Here is an 18438-nt window from a genome sequence, read left to right as displayed (position 1 = left end):
GCCACAGGTATTTCCATCCATCCTTCCACTGTGAGAAGACAACTCGACACTATGAGTCTGAAAGAATGTGCAGCTGTCAAGAAGCCCTAACTGAGATAAAAGGAAAGAGACTGAAAAGAAAAAAAGATTTTTAAATCAAACAGAAGCTGTTGTTCTTAGAACAGGCTGACCACCCCAGACCCCATATTTCTTTGAAAAACTGAAAGTCTCACAAAAATACTGGAAACTGTAATAAAGGCAATAAATACTGAAGCTTTTGACATTCAGTTTGAGTCTTCTGAGTAATTTTCTGTTCAATTAATGTTTTCTGGGGTTTCTTTCTGACTCTAAGAAGTTGATATGTTGTACTGAACAGCTGTATTGACTGTAAATTAAATAAAAGAAGGGTGGACTTCTGCGCAGTACTGTGTATGATATATTTACTATGAAGTAACTTTTGTTCAAAAAAAGGAAATTTCATCGCATATGGTGCCCACTGAGTTATCAGTGATGTGGAACACTAGGAACAGCTCACTGCTTTTTGAGTGTGAGAGAACTGAAACCCACAGACAGCTGTGAAAATAATCAGCCTACCTATTAATTCAAGCTACATTTCAATATATTGCCGTTATAAGGAATGCATTTTTATTCATTTTCTTTGTGCTTCTTGCATTTTCTTTCTGTGTTTCTTCCTGCCTGAGTAAAATTAAGAAAATCGTAGACCATGTTCAGCCACTCATAAAGGACGGTCAGTGCTGGGTGTGCCTGCTCAGTGCCCATTCTACCATATCATGAAGTTACTTTTACAGCACCATTTGTGCAGCTCCAAACCTCTAGCAGGAGTCACTCAATAAGACATTAAATTCATTTTTACAGACATTAAATTCATTTTTTCTTTTCACGTCCACTAAACTCACTGTTTCTGGACAATGTTGAGACAGAAGATATCTTTGGCTGTCTTCATCTTTTGCTTCATTCTTAGGGGTAAGTCAAATCCGTATTCTAACATTTAGAGATACATGTATTCAAGTAAAATTCATATTTTCAAATGATACCACCTTTACCTCTATACAGTGGGTTGCAAAAGTATTCAGCCCCCTTGAACTTTTCAACCTTTTGCCACATTTCAGGCTTCAAACATAAAGATATGAAATTGACATTTTTTGTGAAGAGTCAACAACAAGTGGGACACAATCGTGAAGTGGAACGAAATTTGTTGGATATTTTAAACTTTTTTTAGAAATAAAAAACTGAAAAGTAGGGCGTGCAATATTATTCAGCCCCCTTGCTTTAATACTTTGTAGCGCCACCTTTTGCTGTGATTACAGCTGCAAGTGGCTTGGGGTACGTCTCTGTCAGTCTTGCACATCGAGAGACTGAAATTTTTGCCCATTCTTCCTTGCAAAACAGCTCGAGCTCAGTGAAGTTGGATGGAGAGCGTTTGTGAACAGCAGTTTTCAGCTCTTTCCACAGATTCTCGATTGGATTCAGGTCTGGACTTTGACTTGGCCATTCTAACACCTGGATACGTTTATTTGTGAACCATTCCATTGTAGATGTTGCTTTATGTTTTGGATCATTGTCTTGTTGGAAGATAAATCTCCGTCCCAGTCTCAGGTCTTTTGCAGACTCCAACAGGTTTTCTTCCAGAATGGTCCTGTATTTGGCTCCATCCATCTTCCCATCAATATTAACCATCTTCCCTGTCCCTGCTGAAGAAAAGCAGGCCCAAACCATGATGCTGCCACCACCATGTTTGACAGTGGGGATGGTGTGTTCAGGGTGATGAGCTGTATTGCTTTTACGCCAAACATAAGTTCGATTTTGGTTTCATCTGACCAGAGCACCTTCTTCCACATGTTTGGTGTGTCTCCCAGGTGGCTTGTGGCAAACATTAAATGAGACTTTTTATGGATATCTTTGAGAAATGGCTTTTTCTTGCCACTCTTCCATAAAGCCCAGATTTGTGCAGTGTACCACTGATCGTTGTCCTATGGACAAAGTCTCCCACCTCAGCTGTAGATCTCTGCAGTTCATCCAGAGTGATCATGGGCCTCTTGGCTGCATCTATGATCAGTCTTCTCCTTGTTTGAGCTGAAAGTTTAGAGGGACGGCCGGGTCTTGGTAGATTTGCAGTGGTCTGATGCTCCTTCCATTTCAATATGATCGCTTGCACAGTGCTCCTTGAGATGTTTAAAGCTTGGGAAATCTTTTTCTATCCAAATCCGGCTTTAAACCTCTCCACAACAGTATCTCGGACCTGCCTGGTGTGTTCCTTGGTCTTCATGATGCTCTCTGCGCTTTAAACAGAACTCTGAGACTATCACAGAGCAGGTGCATTTATACGGAGACTTGATTACACACAGGTGGATTCTATTTATCATCATCAGTCATTTAGGTCAACATTGGATCATTCAGAGATCCTCACTGAACTTCTGGAGTGAGTTTGCTGCACTGAAAGTAAAGGGGCCGAATAATATTGCACGCCCCACTTTTCAGTTTAAAAAAAGTTTAAAATATCCAATAAATTTCGTTCCACTTCACAATTGTGTCCCACTTGTTGTTGATTCTTCACAAAAAATTACAATTTCATATCTTTATGTTTGAAGCCTGAAATGTGGCAAAAGGTTGAAAAGTTCAAGGGGGCTGAATACTTTTGCAACCCACTGTATATCTGTGATAAAGGAATCTTTTTACATGTTAGTCATTAACATGTAGTTTCTGATTCCTTTTGTTACTAATTGTGTTTTGTTGATAAGAGCATATGATTTGCTTCAAAAAGAAAGTGACAGAAGCAGCTAACATTAGTTCCACTGTAGTTCTATAAGTCCTACAGTGCTTCAGTAGTTTTTTCACCCAGTATAGTAACACTTTATAATGAGAGGCCACTTTATATAGCACTGTATTCCTTATCTATTTGTTTGTTATTGATAGTTAATGAGTTGTCCTATTGTTTTGCTGTTCTTCATCCACCAGTAGAGGATATGATCCCCTTTTGAATTGTGCTTCCTATGAAGGTTTCTTCCTTTTTACTCCTAGGGAGTTTTTCCTCACCACTCTGGCCCTTGGCTTACTCTCTTGGGTGTAACAAAAACAGCTGATGCTGTCAAAAGCTGATGCAGGACTTGTAGAACCTCGCAAGTAGATCTATAAATGTTAAAAGTCCCTGCTAAAAAAGTTGACTAGGCTAAGTTTGCCAGGCTACACAAGCTAAAGTTCTCTCATCATTCAGAGATCATTCAGGGTTGATTCGGAGTCAGAGTCAATGATGAGGATTTTGAGGCTAAAGTGTTGCTGAAGTTTAATAATGTGAATGTGAAAGTCTGTATATATACCGATCAGGCATAACATTATGACCTTATTTCTATGCTCATTGTCCATTTTATCAGATCCACTTACTCTATAGGTGCGCTTTGTAGTTCTACAATTACAGACTGTAGTCCATCTGTTTCTCTGACACTTTGTTAGCCACTTTTACCCTGTTCTTCAGTGGTCAAGACCCCATGGACCCTCACAGAGCAGGTACTCTTTGGGTGGTGGATCAGTCTCAGCACTGCAGTAACACTGACGTGGTGGTGTGTTAGTGTGTGTTGCACTGGTATGAGTGGATCAGACACAGGAGTGCTGCTGGAGTTTTTAAACAGTCACTGTCCACTCTATTAGATGCACCTGCATTGTCGGTTCACCCTGTAGATGTAAAGCCAGAGACTCTCTACAGTATGAGCTAATCAACCTCTAGTCCTCCATCAGTGGTCACAGGATGCTGCCCACAGGACACTGTTGGCTGGATATTTTTGGTTGGTGGACTATTCTCAGTCCAGCAGTGACACTGAGGTGTGTAAAAATTCCAGCAGCACTGCTGTGCCTGATCCACTGCAGTACTGAGAATGATCTACCACCCAAATAGTATATGCTCTGTGAGAGCCCATGGAGGCCCTGACCACTGACTTTTTGTTGTATATTACGCCTTTGGGTGTGTAAGTTTGATTGTTAGTTACACTTTTTGGTGATCTTTTTGTACATTTGGAGCTTTTCAATTGTATGTTTCTTTCTGGCACATCATTAAACGCAGTGTCTTGTTCACACTGTCATTTGGGCTTGTTGGTGTGTCACGTGGAGGTTCACAAACATTCTGACAATCGCACTTTGAAAGTAGCTACAAAGTAGCTAAATACTAATTTTGCAGTAGCTGTCCAAACCCTGATGATAGTGTTAGCTAGCTAACTTGCATGATGGTTAGCATGAGAGTTACACCTCAATAGGAGTGTTGTGCACATAAACATTTGCTTTAATTAGTAGTTCAGTTGCGAGTGAATAGAAATCCTAAACCAGGGAATTTGATCACAGATGAAATCTATAAAGTTATGTTCATATCTTATATGTTAGACTTTAATGTGTACATGTGTTTTGTAATGTGACTCAGCAAATACTGTTTAATAAAGTTTGGACTACAATAAATGTTTGTGAATTTAACATGTCATTGAATACATTTACACAGTCTAAGTAATTGTGCTGTGAATACAGAAGGTACTATTAACTCTTTAGACCTACATAAATGTTATGTAAAAGAATTGCATAAATCCTATAAGCACTTCAAATGTAAACATTATTTAATTCATTCAGATTTATTGAACATGATGGAGAAACATAAATTATAATACCATTTTTACACTTGATTTATGTGTTCAAATTGAATGGAAAATTGACATGTAATTAAAATTCATACGTTTTAACTTTTGGGCTTATCGAGTTTTTGAGTGCACAGTGAGCAAAGCTATGATAAACAAAGGAACACTCAATAAAGAAAATGTTTAGCATGCATGGGAATAAATAACAACAGTCCTATAAAAGATTTTTATTTCTTGCTTCCCCCTTTACAAGATCTGTCACTCATGGCTTTCGAGAAATAAAGACACTAAGTAAAAAGGGTCTCAAAGGGCACTAAATGCTAAATCTAGTGGCTTAGATAGGGGTCTTTCAGGGTACATTTACTACAAAAGATTCAATGGTTGTATGAGCCCATAATTCACATACAAAATATTTTGGCAGTACCTCATGGCTACTGAAAAAAGCCTGTGGCAGTAGCCGAATAATCCCTGGACAGCTCCAGTTCTGGAGAGACAGAGACGGTTTCCATCAGCATACACCATACATCATATACAGATCGCTTGGTAGCTACTTTCAAGTGAACTTGCATGCTCTCAGAAAAACATATGAAATGGACACTGGGGTGGTGCCCTCAAGGGTATGCCTCAGTACCTTTAGTCAGGGAACATAATTGTATCATAATCCATTGAAATGTTATTTTCTAAATTGTATTGACTCCACACACCCTGTCTCGTCTCCAGGCTTTTTAATTTATTGTTCAGTTTTAAAACGTTAGACTATGAAAAGGTACAAATATGTACTTTTCACCTGGAAAAACTTATTTAAGGTACATCATTTGACCTTAAAACCACACTTGTGCCTTTGAGGAAACATTTACATTGTACCTTGATGAATGAAAAATGTACTTGTATGGTTCTTTTATCTCTATCAGTGTGACCTGATACCTTTATGCATCACAGTTAAACTAGCATGCAATTAACTATCGAATAATTTCAAACAGGACAAAAAGTTCATATTTATTAAGATATGCTACATGTTAAATATTTTAAATTATGCCATTTTGAATTTTAATTAAATGGTCATTATTAACAAATGATAATTAATAATTAGATTTCTACAATTCAAAATGATAATTATTGAACATCTGTGTCTCTGAGTAAATGGTTAATAATTCACTATCTATTGATGCACATGATATAACTAACTATGACATAACCAACTAAAGAAATTCTTAGATCATTATTAAGATGCTGTTTATTAGGGCCTTTTATTATGAAGTGTTACCAATAATTAACAGTTTGCAAGTTTGGACCATGCCTTCAATATATCTCTGCTGTTGGATCAAAACCTTGTATCTCCAAAATGGTAGCTTTACAGGAGAAGGTAAAAACTTGCTCTGCTGTTAATGTAAGTCAATGGAACCAGAAGTTTTCCAAGGAATTTGAGATAATTTCTGTTGGTCCATTTATCATGAAATTTACACACAATATATAGGATGAGAGGTACTTTCAGTCCTGTCAAAACCTGAAAAACGACAAAAAATGGAGATATGAGGTTTTGTTCCGACAACAGCAGTATGGTGTAGTATAAGATGAAACCATATGATGAAGAAGGGGACAGAATTTTATAGGATAGGTTGAAAGGGGCGGGGCTTCAGACATGGTCTTCCTCTTAAACTTCAGTTCATTTTGTGCTCCTAAACATTATTCTTCTAACATGATTTTGACTTGTCAAACATCTTCTGCTTCCAGGCACTCTAGGCCAGTGCCAGTCCAATCCCACCTGCTCAGAGTGTGTGCAGCATGCCGGCTGTGCTTGGTGTAAGCAGAGGGTGAGCAGTTGAACATTCCAAGATTGACTGTACAGTTCATCTGGTGTCATCATGGAGCCTCAAAATATCAATGCTGACAAAATCAATTTTCTAAACAGCAACTTACTGTAGAAGTAAAATGCTTTTAATGTACCTCAACACAGCACAATTTTATCCAGAATAATTTTGTATTCTTTATATAGAGCTAAGCACATCTTTCACAGAAAATTCATGGATTTAATGTCAAATTGATCAGTATTTAACTTTTTACTTTTGCGTACCTTCTGCCACTTTAACTCTCCAATTCTTCCACCTTAATAAAAGCACGTTACAGCTACAACCTCCCAACAAAAGCTGCTCCCAAAGCTCTCACTGACATGTTCCTCTTCAATGAGACACAGACATTTACTCAAACAACTACCCAAACTCACCTCAGCTGCCTCACACATTTCCAATTCATGCGTCTTGTGACATGACAAATGCAGTGATGAATGTGTGTGTGTGGTTGAAGGGTTTTCTGAGTGCAGGAGAGCCAGAATATAAGCGCTGTGACACCGCAGAGGGTCTGAGGAAGAGGAACTGCTCAGCGATCACTGACCCCAAGCCTAACGTCCAGAAGATCCTTGACACAGAGCTGGGCAGCAGTTTGGAGAACATGGTCCAGCTTCGACCACAGAAGCTCCATCTCACGCTCAGAGTTGGTGCGCATAAATGGGCAGGGCTAAAATGCCGCAGGCTGAAAATATGGATGTATGCAGATGTGTTGTTTTTTTGTGACATCACAACAATGTTAAATTAAAAATTCTGTTTGACTGTTTTGCAGCTTTGCATAGGAATGGAAAGTAAATGGTACTTTTTGAAACTTAAGTCAAACTACTTTATACAATAGTACATAATTTCTATACTATATCAAAAAAATTCAAAATGAGGTTTTGCTCTTTAAACCGATTACACTGCCAAACAGGTTTATAACATGTTATAACATAGTATAACATTTCCACTGTCAAAAGTAAACAAAATGTTTTTTCTATGTGATGTGATCTACATGTATTATTTATTCATTTATTCATAGACTGATATTTGCATTGCTTTGAAGGAGTTCCCCAAACATTTGAGGTGGTGTTCAAAAGAGCTGAGGGCTACCCTATTGACCTGTACTACCTTATGGATCTTTCATTTTCCATGAGAGATGATTTAAAGAATGTGAAATCACTGGGCCGGAATGTCGTCTCTACTTTGAAGAACTTCACCCATGCTGTGAGGATTGGTGCGTATGCTGAAATGAGGTGTTTTGGATTGAAGGCTTTCTGAATTTTTGAGGGTGTGTGACAGGTGCTCTGACACTCTGGCAGGTCTTATAAGGAGGAACTGGCATAATTAATTTGATTGAATTTACTGTATTTTAATATTATTATTTTGCTATTTGTATGTTTTGAACCACTGTTTGTATGTGTTGCATTTTACTGTCCTTCGGTAAGCTTTTGAGCAACTTTTGTTTTAATTTTGCTTTGTCCTTGTTTAGTCTCATGGATGTTCAGTGCTGTAATTTCCACTCATACTGGCTTTTAACGATGAGTTCAACATATTTCAATGTCGGGGGAAAAAACCTACGTATTTAACAGAAAAGTAGCCTCAGAAGCTTCAGCAACTACATGTTATATATTTTTTTTCAGTTGTAGTTGTATTGCAGCATCCATTCACTTCAGAAGACTTGCTTTCAGTTTTTAAATTACATCTGTAGGGATACTTTTCCACACCACCAAAGTTCAGTCTTTGAATTTGGTTGCATTTTCTGCTTCTCACGATCCAAACACATTCATTAATGTTGAGGCCTGGACTCCTGGGTGGCCAGTCCATTGTTCTGGGAACACCAACTGTTTCTTTGTCAGTTCTGAGGCTCTGTTGTATTCATTGGCCACTTTTAACTGAAAATTAAATAAATGAAGGGTGGTATCTGACCTTTTCACAGCACTGAAAGTTCTGTCTTTCATGTGTACTATAGCAAATTTTTAACAACCTGATGGGTGATGTGGCAATAGAGTATTAACCTTGCCCAGAGAGAGCAGATGATTTATCAAGAAGTGATGATGTTGAATATTGTGTTTTGTCACCCAGTACTGTAACTAATTACCCTTCCTATGTGCAGGTTTTGGAGCTTTTGTGGACAAGCGTGAAAGTCCCTACGTTAACACAAATCCAAAAAAATTGGCCAATCCTTGCCCCCAGCACCAGTGTCAGCCATCGTTCAGCTTCCAGCACATTCTAAAGCTCACTGACAACATGGAGGAATTTGAGACAGAGGTCAGCAAGCAAAATATCTCCACAAACGAGGACCTGCCTGAATCTGGCTTTGACGGAGTAATGCAGGTTGCTGTATGTGAGGTAACTGTAAAAGGATGTTTGATAATGAGGATATACTGTAACTAGAAAGGGAAAGTTAGCGAAAACAGGTTGTCTTGAAAAAAAAAACCAACTAAATACAATTTAAAAGTTAAAACAGTTGTGGGGGAACCTGGTGATTGTTTTTGATAACTTAATTGTGTTAATGTAATAACTAGGTGGTTTTTAGGTTGTTGCTAGGTTATTTCTATGTTGTCCCAGGTGATTGCTAAGGTATTGCTAGCCAGTTGGTATGCTATGCCAGGTGGTTGCTAAGGTATTGCTAGGCCATATGGTGCCCCAGGAGGTTGCTTTGTTAAGACAACATATATCTTTTTTTTTAAACAAATGCATTTAAGAGGGACCAGAAACAAAATCCAGAAGAAAGAAAAAGAAGAATTACATGAGATGAGACATGAGATACATGAGAGTAAAACTTAGTAAAATATAAAATACAATGGTAAAAGCCAATGCAATTTGGAGAAATACAAAAAGAAACAAATAAAAAAACTGATAAATAATAGACTGTAATATGAAATAAGTAGAAACAAAAAGTCACTGTAGATACCCAGAAAAAAGGAACAGAAAAAGTTAAACACAGAAATCTGTGCAATACAATGCAATATAATACAATAAAATACAGTAAACTACAATACACAGTGCAATACAATAAAATATAATATATAAGTGCAGCACAATATTCCACAATCAATACTTAATTCAATGCTCATTTAAGTGCTGTGTAAGAGATGTGTCTTCGGTTTGTATTTGAAGACAGCAAGAGACTCTGCTGTATGGACAGCCAGTGGGAGTTCATTCCACTACTTGGGTGCCAGTACAGAGAACATTCTCAACGCTTGTCTTCCATGCGCCTTGAAGGATGTCAGGTCAAGCCGAACTGTACTCAAAGCTCAAAGGGCTCGTAGTACATTTCGAGATTTCACCATTGCCAACAAGTTGGTAGCGGCTGGTCCATTTTTGGCTTTGTAGGCAAGCATTAGGGATTTAAATCTGATGCGTGCAGCTACAGGAAACCAATGAAGGGAGGGCAGCAGTGGGATGACGTGGCTGAACTTGGGCAGATTGAAGACAAGCCGTACTGCTGCATTCTGGATGAGTTGCAGAGGCTTTATGGCCTGCATGGGAAGACCAGCCAAGAGCGAGTTGCAGTAGTCTAGCCTTGAGACTAGACCTTGAGCACTAGCACCTGGGTGTCCTCTCGGGTGAGGAAGGGTCGGAACCTACAGATGTTGTACAGGAGATATCTGCATGACCGAGTTAGGTTCGGGTTGTGAGTCGAGAACAATAACTGGCCATCCAGAGTCACACCAAGACTTCTTGCCTCTACAGATGGAACAATCAGAGAATTCCCAAATGAGATGGCAAGATCATGATAAGGACCTGTAGTTGCAGGGATGAATATCAGCTCAGTCTTGCTAGGATTGAGCTTCAGGTGGTGAGCTGCAATCCATGAAGAGATGTCAGACAGCCATGCTGAGATGTGACTGGAAACCTGTGTGTCAGAGGGTGAGAAAGAAAGCATTAGTTGAGTGTCATCAGCATAACAGTGACAAGAGAAGCCATGACAAGATATTACATCACCAAGAGAGCTAGTGTAAAGAGAAAAGAGAAGAGGACCCAGCACCGAGCCTTGTGGGAAACTAGTGGAGAGCCTGCACAGAGAGGATGTGAACTCTCTCCATGTTACCTCATAAGAGTCTCCAGATAGGACTTGAACCACTTCCACACATAGCCAGTGATTCCAAGGTTGTTGAGGATGCCCAGAAGGATCGTATGGTTTACTGTGTCAAAAGCTGCTGAGAGATCAAGAAGGATCAGGAAAGATTTCAGTTTGGCTGATCTTGCTGATTGGAGCTTCACTGCTATTAGGGCAGTTTCTGTTGAGTGTGCTGGTTTGAAACCAGACTGGTTGGGGTCCTGGAACTGGTTCTGTGTGAGAAAGAGAGAAAGTTGATTATAGGCTGCACTTTCAAGATTTTTTGCAAGGAAAGAAAGAAGTGATACCGGTCTGTAGTTGTTGACATCAGAGCTGTCAAGCATGGGTTTCTTCAAGACGGGAAGTACTCTTGCAGTCTTGTAAGCTGATGGAACTTTGCCTGATGCAAAGGACTTGTTGATGAGAAAAATGATGAAGCACAGCAATCCTTGGAGATTGACTGAAACAATGCAGATGGGATGGGTTCCAGTGGGCAAGTGGTTAGGTTACTGGATTTGATCAGTTGAAGGACAGCATCTGTGGAAAGAGAAGAAAAACAATTTAAGGGACTGAGAACAAAAGAAGGTGGTCTAGTGGAAGGAGTGGGGACAGAGGGGAAAGACTGGCAGATTCTATCAACCTTCTCCTCAAAGAAGGTGACAAAATCCTCAGGGGTGAGAGAACAGGGTGGAGGGGGAGGAGGAGGGTTGAGAAGTGAGGATGAAATGTATCATTTGAATTGCAACATTTGAATGATCTTCAGTTTGCTGTTCTCTTCAGAAAGAGATTGGGTGGGGCAACGTGACCCGTATCTTGGTATACCTCTCTGATGATCTTTTCCATGTGGCTGGAGATGGCAGGCTTGCTGGTATTGTCAGACCAAATGATGGAAAATGCCACTTAAATAGTATGGGATTCTATGAAAAGGCCACACTCTATGTAAGAGACATAAAAATACCCTTTTACATGGATAAAATTGTCTGTATAACCATTTTTTAAAATTAAATACATTGAATGATTCTCAGTGACAATCATGTTGCTTACATTGTGTTCCCACCATGCTGTTTTTAGGACTACCCTTCAATTGCACATCTTTCTGAGGTCCTTGCTAAGAACCATATAAAAATAATATTTGCAATTACTGAGGAAGTTATGGAGAGCTATAAGGTTAGTGCCTTCATTTATTTATGTGGGACTTTTTTGCAATAAAGTTTACATCGATATCCTCTGTTCTGTTCTCACACTTGTAAATGTATTGACCTTGAAGGCAGTCAGTGAATTAATTCCCCAATCTGTGGTGGGAATTTTGGAGCATGATTCCAGCAATGTTTTGCAGCTCATCTCTGATGCCTACAATGTAAGTGAACCAGCATACTGCAAAAATAAAATCAGAGTTTTATACTGGTAGGCCTGTGAACAGCTTTGTTTTGACCCTTAAAATGGAATTCCTTCAAAGATTTGTGTATAATTTTCAACATTTGTGTATAATTCTTAAGATGTAAACAGTGTTATTCAGAGTGGTCTGATGTTAGAATTGGTGGTGATAGGAAACAGATGTCCAAAGCATTTAATCCTGCTAAAACTACCTTACTGAAAGTAATTATATGAAGTGATTATAAATACAATGTCTGGAGCCTGGGAGTTTTTTGGCTTAAAACATATTTTTCCAATTCAAAAAGGCAAAACAGCACCCACACCATAATTTTCCATTGTCAGTGCTACATTTAAACTCAGAAGACACATGTAGGTTCACTGGTTACTGTGAGTAGTAAATAAAATGGCTATAACTGTGTTTTAGGCATCAGGATCCCTGCTTCCAACCATCGCCACTTTGTTTACATCTCAACAAATCAATTAAGCAGAATTTTTGAAAGAGAACAAGAATTTGCCATCAAAGTATGTATTTAGAAAATAATAGTAAGATACTCAATAGTAATAGTAAGAACTATAATAGTAAGAACTCACTTGCCATAGCGATACTGGTGGTAGCTTCAATGGCAACAAAATGTTTAGTTTAACAATTTGTCTTTTGGAAATGCTATTTTCACATTTCAGGTTTGCAAATATGATGTGGCATATTTTACATTTTCTCAATGGTATCCCAAGCATAGTTACAGTTGCTAAGCCATGAAGGACTAATTTTGGTAAACTAATTTACTACAGCGCCACCCTGAGGCAGACCAGTGCTGCATCCTTAGTTAAGAATACCGCAGACAGAAGCTCGCTGTTTGTGGGTGAAGCAGCTAAACAATGACCTTTCACTGAATTTGCACTTGAGGATCTTTTTCCCCCGATGAACAACATCTGTGACAATGTCATAATAAGTTTATTTTCAGAGACCCCCCACAATTTTGATTTTGAGACATTCAGGGGGTTCAGGATCTCCTGGATTTTGCATCTTGGTTTACTAGCTTGAAGAAAGCCTTCAAAGAAAATTACAATATTCTCAGGATTTGGTTTCTAAGCTGATACTGGAGCATCACAAAGCTCCAGCAGGACTGGACATCTCCTACAGCTCACACTGCAGCGATAGCACCAAAAGTCATGGCCAGAGACGAGGAGAGTGCAGGAACGTAGGCTTCGCTCAGCAGGTAAAAAAAGGTGTAAATCTGTGATCTCACATTTGAGTACGACATGGTATTTTGGTTATTTTGTACACCCTCATGTTTACATGGTAGAATCTAGATAATACAAACAACACAATAAGCTTGGTTTTGGGTTTTAACTTTAAAAAGGAAAATAATACATGCTTTACTGGACATTCCAAAATCAATGCAACTGACTCATCATTTTCAGATGAAGTGACTGTTGTTCGGCTCAGGCTTCAGTGATTTTGAACAGGTGTATGAGAAAGTTTGAACATGAAATACGGTAACAAAAACAGAATTCTGCTAGTTTTAGTGCAGCACATTTTTATTCACTGTAATTATTTTTTAGTAAAAAATTCACAGAAAATATAAAACGTGCCATAATTTTTTTGCATTTTGCAATTTTTTTTTATTTTCCCCCCAATAAGTTACGTTCAGCAAATAAACAGTAATTGTTCATTAAAATGCACAGAAGTGTGTTCTCTGTAGAGGATGTGTTAACTTACTTTCTCTCAGAAAATCAACAAAACATGTAGTCTGACCAGGGTATCCAAACTTTTGCATACAACTGTAGGCAGTGGTGTAAAAATTAAAATGAATGTTAACCAGTTTTCAAACTGTCAAATGCTTACAGTATTCTAAATGTTTGCTTTTCCCTTACAGATTAATTTCACAGTCACAGTGAGCAGTTCAGTATGTTTCTCCGACATCCAGTCTTTCACCATCAAACCCCAAGGCCTTAAAGAAGAGCTTTCTGTGACGGTGGAGACAATCTGTGATTGCAATTGCAGTGACACAGAGAAGCAGTCAGCAAACTGTAATGGCACTGGAACATACACATGTGGCATCTGCAGGCAAGTCCCCATCTGAACCTTACTGGTATTTAGAATAGTTACATATATACATAGTTACAATAGTTACACGAATATTATAGTTATTGTTGGCTACATCTGAAACCGGTTTACCTTCACTGGGGACATACATGTTTAAAGGTGCGATTTGTAAGAATTATTTAGGGGGATCTATTAGCAGAAATGGAATATAGGATACAAAACCATGTTTTCCTTACTCTAACAATCTGAAAATACAAATCATTGTGTTTTCATTAGCCTAGAATGAGCTCTTCATGTGCACATAGGGAGCGGGTCCTCTTCCAACAGAGGCCGCCGCGTTGCACCACTATGTTTCTACAGTAGCCCAGAAAGGACAAACCAAATACAGGCTCTAGAGAGTGCCTTTCACATTTTTACATTGCAGCAGCTTAAATTTGGTGGTGCACCGGTTGGAAGATGTAAAAAGAAAAAGAATCAGGGGTTGCTGCCTCGACTGTCTAATCATTTTGTGTTGTGATGTCACTAGATGTCACTAAATCATACACACTGCACCTTTAACTCACAAAATGTGAATGTAGGCCAATTTTAGTGAACAACAACTGGATTTTGGAAACTTGCTAACATGAATCAAACCAGGGAATATGTTTAGGCATTTGACATTAAAGTAGCAGGTTTTGTTATCAAGAAGGGGTTTTAGCGACAGATGCTGTCCCTTTAGAGGAGCTAATGTTAAAGCTTACACTTGAGCTCGTTACAACAATGTCAGATGCTGAGGAGGATTCTCAACCCTTTTCTGGAATGTTGTTTGTTGTTAGACATCATACTGAAGTGATTTTTGCAAATAAACTTACCCAGAAAAAGTTTAACTTATCACAGAGTGAGTATACGACTCCCTGTTAGTAGTTCCAATGTTTTAATGAGTGTTGTCTTCCACATAGATTATCCCAAAACTTTTTTTTTACCAGGACAGCTTGCGTCAGACATTATACATTCCTCAGTAACTCCTTTCCATCATTATAGTGTAATAATTACAATTAATTCTAATTCACTGCCAGCGCTCTAACTGCAGTTTTGTTTAGAGGAGTTAAGCTTTTCCATCTCTGTAAGAATGAGAGTGGCAGTCATTATTAGTACAGGGTCAGTTATGAGTGATTTTTCTGTTCTTTAACTTAACACAGAGGGAAACATGTCTGAATCATTATCTAGGTTAATTTACTGTATGTTGTATATATGACACACACACACACACACACACACACACACACACACACACACACACACACATATATATATATATATATATATATATATATATATATATATATATATATATATATATATATATATATATATATATAATTACATACATTCCTTAAAAACACATTGGCATCTTAATTTTTAAGAGTATTATTCTAAATTCTACTTCCATGTTTAAGTAGTATTTGTGCTTTTTTATTGCAGCTGTGAAGAAGGCTACACTGGTCAGATGTGCGAGTGTGAGAAGCAGCAGAATGCAGACTCCATATTGTCCATGGACGCTTCATGCACACCCAATAACAGCACACAAATTTGCAGCGGTCATGGGAGCTGCCTATGTGGTCGTTGCATTTGTCGCAGTCACTACCGAGGCAAACACTGCCAGTGTGATGACACCAGCTGCAATTACCACAGAAACCTCATCTGTGGAGGTAGGGAAGGGCTCAGTCCCCCCCAAAAAAGGTTCAGCAGGAATTACAATGATTTACTACGAAGCCCCACTGGTGACATCTTGTATTAATAAAATGTGTGGCCACGACTTAGCAAGGCATGAGAATGAGATGATAAAGTCGTGGCGATGACTTAGTAAAGCGTGGGAACAAAATCCTAATGCGTGGCCATGATTAGTTAACTGCAATCTCATTCCCATGCCTTCCTAAGTCATGGCCACGACCTAATCATCTCATTCCCATGACTTATTAAGTCATGCATTATTTTAATTTATACAGGATGTCACCAGCGAGGCCCCATAATGTACTGCTACTTCTTAAATTTTTTATAGTAAGTCTTTTGTGATATTACCCAAGAATTAGAATCAATTTACTTTTTAGGTATCTTCAAAAGTATCCAGATCTCTTTAATTAGGGAATTCAGGTAATGACTAGTCACTCACCTGCCACTTTATTAGGCACCTGTTCAATTGCTTGTTAACACAATTTAGGCATGTAGAGGTGGTCAAGACAACTTGCTGAAGTGCAGACTGAGCATCAGAATGGAGAAGAAAGGTGATTTAAGTGACTTTGAATGAGGCATGTTTATGGGTGCCAGATGGGCTTGTCTGAGTATTTCAGAAACTGCTGATCTACTGGGATTTTCACACACAACCATCTCTAGGGTTTATAGAGAATGGTCCGAAAAAGAGAAAATATCCAGTGAGCAGCAGTTGTGTGGATGAAAATGCCTTGTTGATGTGAGAGGTCAGAGGAGAATGGGCAGACTGTTACGAGATGATAGAAAGGCAACAGTACCTCAAATAACCAAACAAAATCTCTGAGGAATGTTTCCAACTTTTACTAGCAAGGTGTACCTAATAAAGTGACCTGTGTGTGTGTGTGTGTGTGTGTGTGTGTGTGTGTGTGTGTGTATATACATACATATAAATACAATATTTGAAGAAATGCTCAGCACATCTATTGTATATTGTATTTGTCAGCACATCTATTGACCTGAGCCTTCTTTTGGCCTCTGCAGGAAATGGACGATGTAACTGTGGCACTTGTGAATGTCACCCAAACTATGAAGGACCTGCCTGTGAATGTCCTACCATTGCAGATGAGTGCCAAACAGGAAACGGCAGTATATGTAGTGACCATGGGCACTGCGAATGTAATCAATGTATATGCAATCCAGATTTCAAAGGCAAGCACTGCAAAGAGGCCCTGTATCCCTGCCTTGAATATGGGTAAGAATTAAAAATTAAAAGCCTTGAGTTCTGGCTGTCTATACACAGATTAAACTCCATCCTAGCTTAATGTGTGTAAGACTTCATAGTAGAATGTCTATTACCAGAGGAGTAGGACATCTGATTAAAATATAAATTCCCTTATTTTACTCATGTTGGTTCTTTATTCCCTCCAGGGCTTGTGTTCAGTGTAGGTTGTCAAACGCATCAGGAAAAGAACCCTGTGAACCAGGCTGTTCCTCTACTGAGCTCATTTATTCACCTGAAACACAAACCTTTTCCTGTCATAATGAAATGTTTTTTTTTAATGTGGAGTCAAACAATGAGACCGTCCGAATATTCTACAGTGAAAAGCAAGGTGAGTCACACCACCAGCAGGACAAATTGAACTATTCTGTTCTTGAATCCAACGTAGGAAACAACAGAAGATAATCAAACAAATGGCTTCAGTGCTGTGCAACATTTGTATTCTATCTCTCTTTTCAGACCTCTATCAGATGTCCATGTTTGGGTTCTTGGTGATCTTCTGCAGTGGAGTTGGAGGAGTTGTAATTTTGGGGTCCACTATGATCTTAACATACCTTGCACTTTTAAACATCTACTACCAAATTGTGCCTTAACCCTTTGAAATACATACTAAGGCTTATTATTCAGTAGCTACAGAGACTTCAACGCAAACTGGCTGATCTATTCTTAGGTTATAGAAGTGTGTAATAAACTTTGGGCCCATTGGTAGGTCATTAAAGGGGTTAATAAAACAGTTTGGCAGAAAATTTACCTTCAAATCAAATTTTTCACTTACAGTTTAGTTTGGCACTGGAGCTACAGTATATAGACACCCAAAACTTTTCCTTAAATACATCCACAAAACTTGTCTCAACCCACTCTTCTTTAAGATCAAGTGAGTGGGTTGGTAAAGTTTTGAGGATGAATTTATAGAAAAGATTAAGGTATCTTCAAGTGTTTGTCAGATATGTTAGCCTTGTGGTTCCAGTGCTAAACTAAAGAAACAAAATTCAGACACCACACATATCTTGGCTGATGGACTACATCTGAAATATGTAGATAATTGTGTAAATTAGATTTTTCAGCAAACCATTACTTTAAAGGAAGGGTCATAGATTTTGGTGGAGGTTGTCTGAAGCTAGATGGTTCAAAACTCAACTACTAAGTGAATACAGTCCCTTCCTACTGTTCTCTTCTAAGCGCCACCCCTTAAAACAGATGCATGTGCACTGCTTAGAACTGTTGAAGGCTGGTCTTCACTGCAGTGTAATCATTTGATTTGTGACAAATGATTACACCAAAATTTGCTAGCCAACATCAGCTAACACAGAAGCTCGCAAATATTTGCCTTGTTTCTAAAGGTCTACAGGGTCTCATTATCCTACAGCTCTGCCCCATGTGGCACATTTTACCAGGCAGTACCCATGGCCTTCTCCAAAAACAAAAAAGATGTTGTGACAATGAATTTGTAAAACATATTTCTGCAAATGTATATGTTCTGAACTCTGGCTACTCTTTTCTTCAAATTGTTGACAGTTACTTTATGAATTTATAACATTAAAACCACTTCCTTGTTTCTA

General features: G+C 38.6%; 1 protein-coding gene across 1 annotated transcript; it reads left to right on the top strand.

Annotated features, from left to right (window-relative positions):
* The first annotated feature begins 789 nt into the window (after positions 1–789).
* LOC108433259 (integrin beta-7-like) lies at positions 790–18438 on the top strand. The gene is made up of 14 exons (XM_017707708.2): positions 790–963; positions 6339–6418; positions 6909–7098; positions 7494–7664; positions 8544–8779; positions 11274–11432; positions 11565–11660; positions 11761–11850; positions 12944–13084; positions 13745–13935; positions 15376–15602; positions 16642–16852; positions 17029–17210; positions 17339–18438. Exons 1-14 carry the CDS (start codon positions 909–911, stop codon positions 17470–17472), a joined length of 2163 nt encoding a protein of 720 aa, XP_017563197.1. The 5' UTR covers positions 790–908; the 3' UTR covers positions 17473–18438.

The sequence above is a fragment of the Pygocentrus nattereri genome, chromosome 9, assembly GCF_015220715.1.
Source record: "Pygocentrus nattereri isolate fPygNat1 chromosome 9, fPygNat1.pri, whole genome shotgun sequence".
In the NCBI taxonomy this organism is placed as follows: Eukaryota; Metazoa; Chordata; class Actinopteri; order Characiformes; family Serrasalmidae; genus Pygocentrus; species Pygocentrus nattereri.
This window is presented reverse-complemented; position numbering and strand designations above follow the sequence as displayed.

Bases quoted from the DNA above. Each gene is read 5' to 3' on its own strand.
- LOC108433259 (XM_017707708.2), top strand. From the start codon at position 909: ATGTTGAGACAGAAGATATCTTTGGCTGTCTTCATCTTTTGCTTCATT. The intron at 13,085-13,744 runs GTAAAAAAAGGT...TTTCCCTTACAG, and splicing joins ACGTAGGCTTCGCTCAGCAG to ATTAATTTCACAGTCACAGT. The intron at 15,603-16,641 runs GTAGGGAAGGGC...TGGCCTCTGCAG, and splicing joins CAGAAACCTCATCTGTGGAG to GAAATGGACGATGTAACTGT.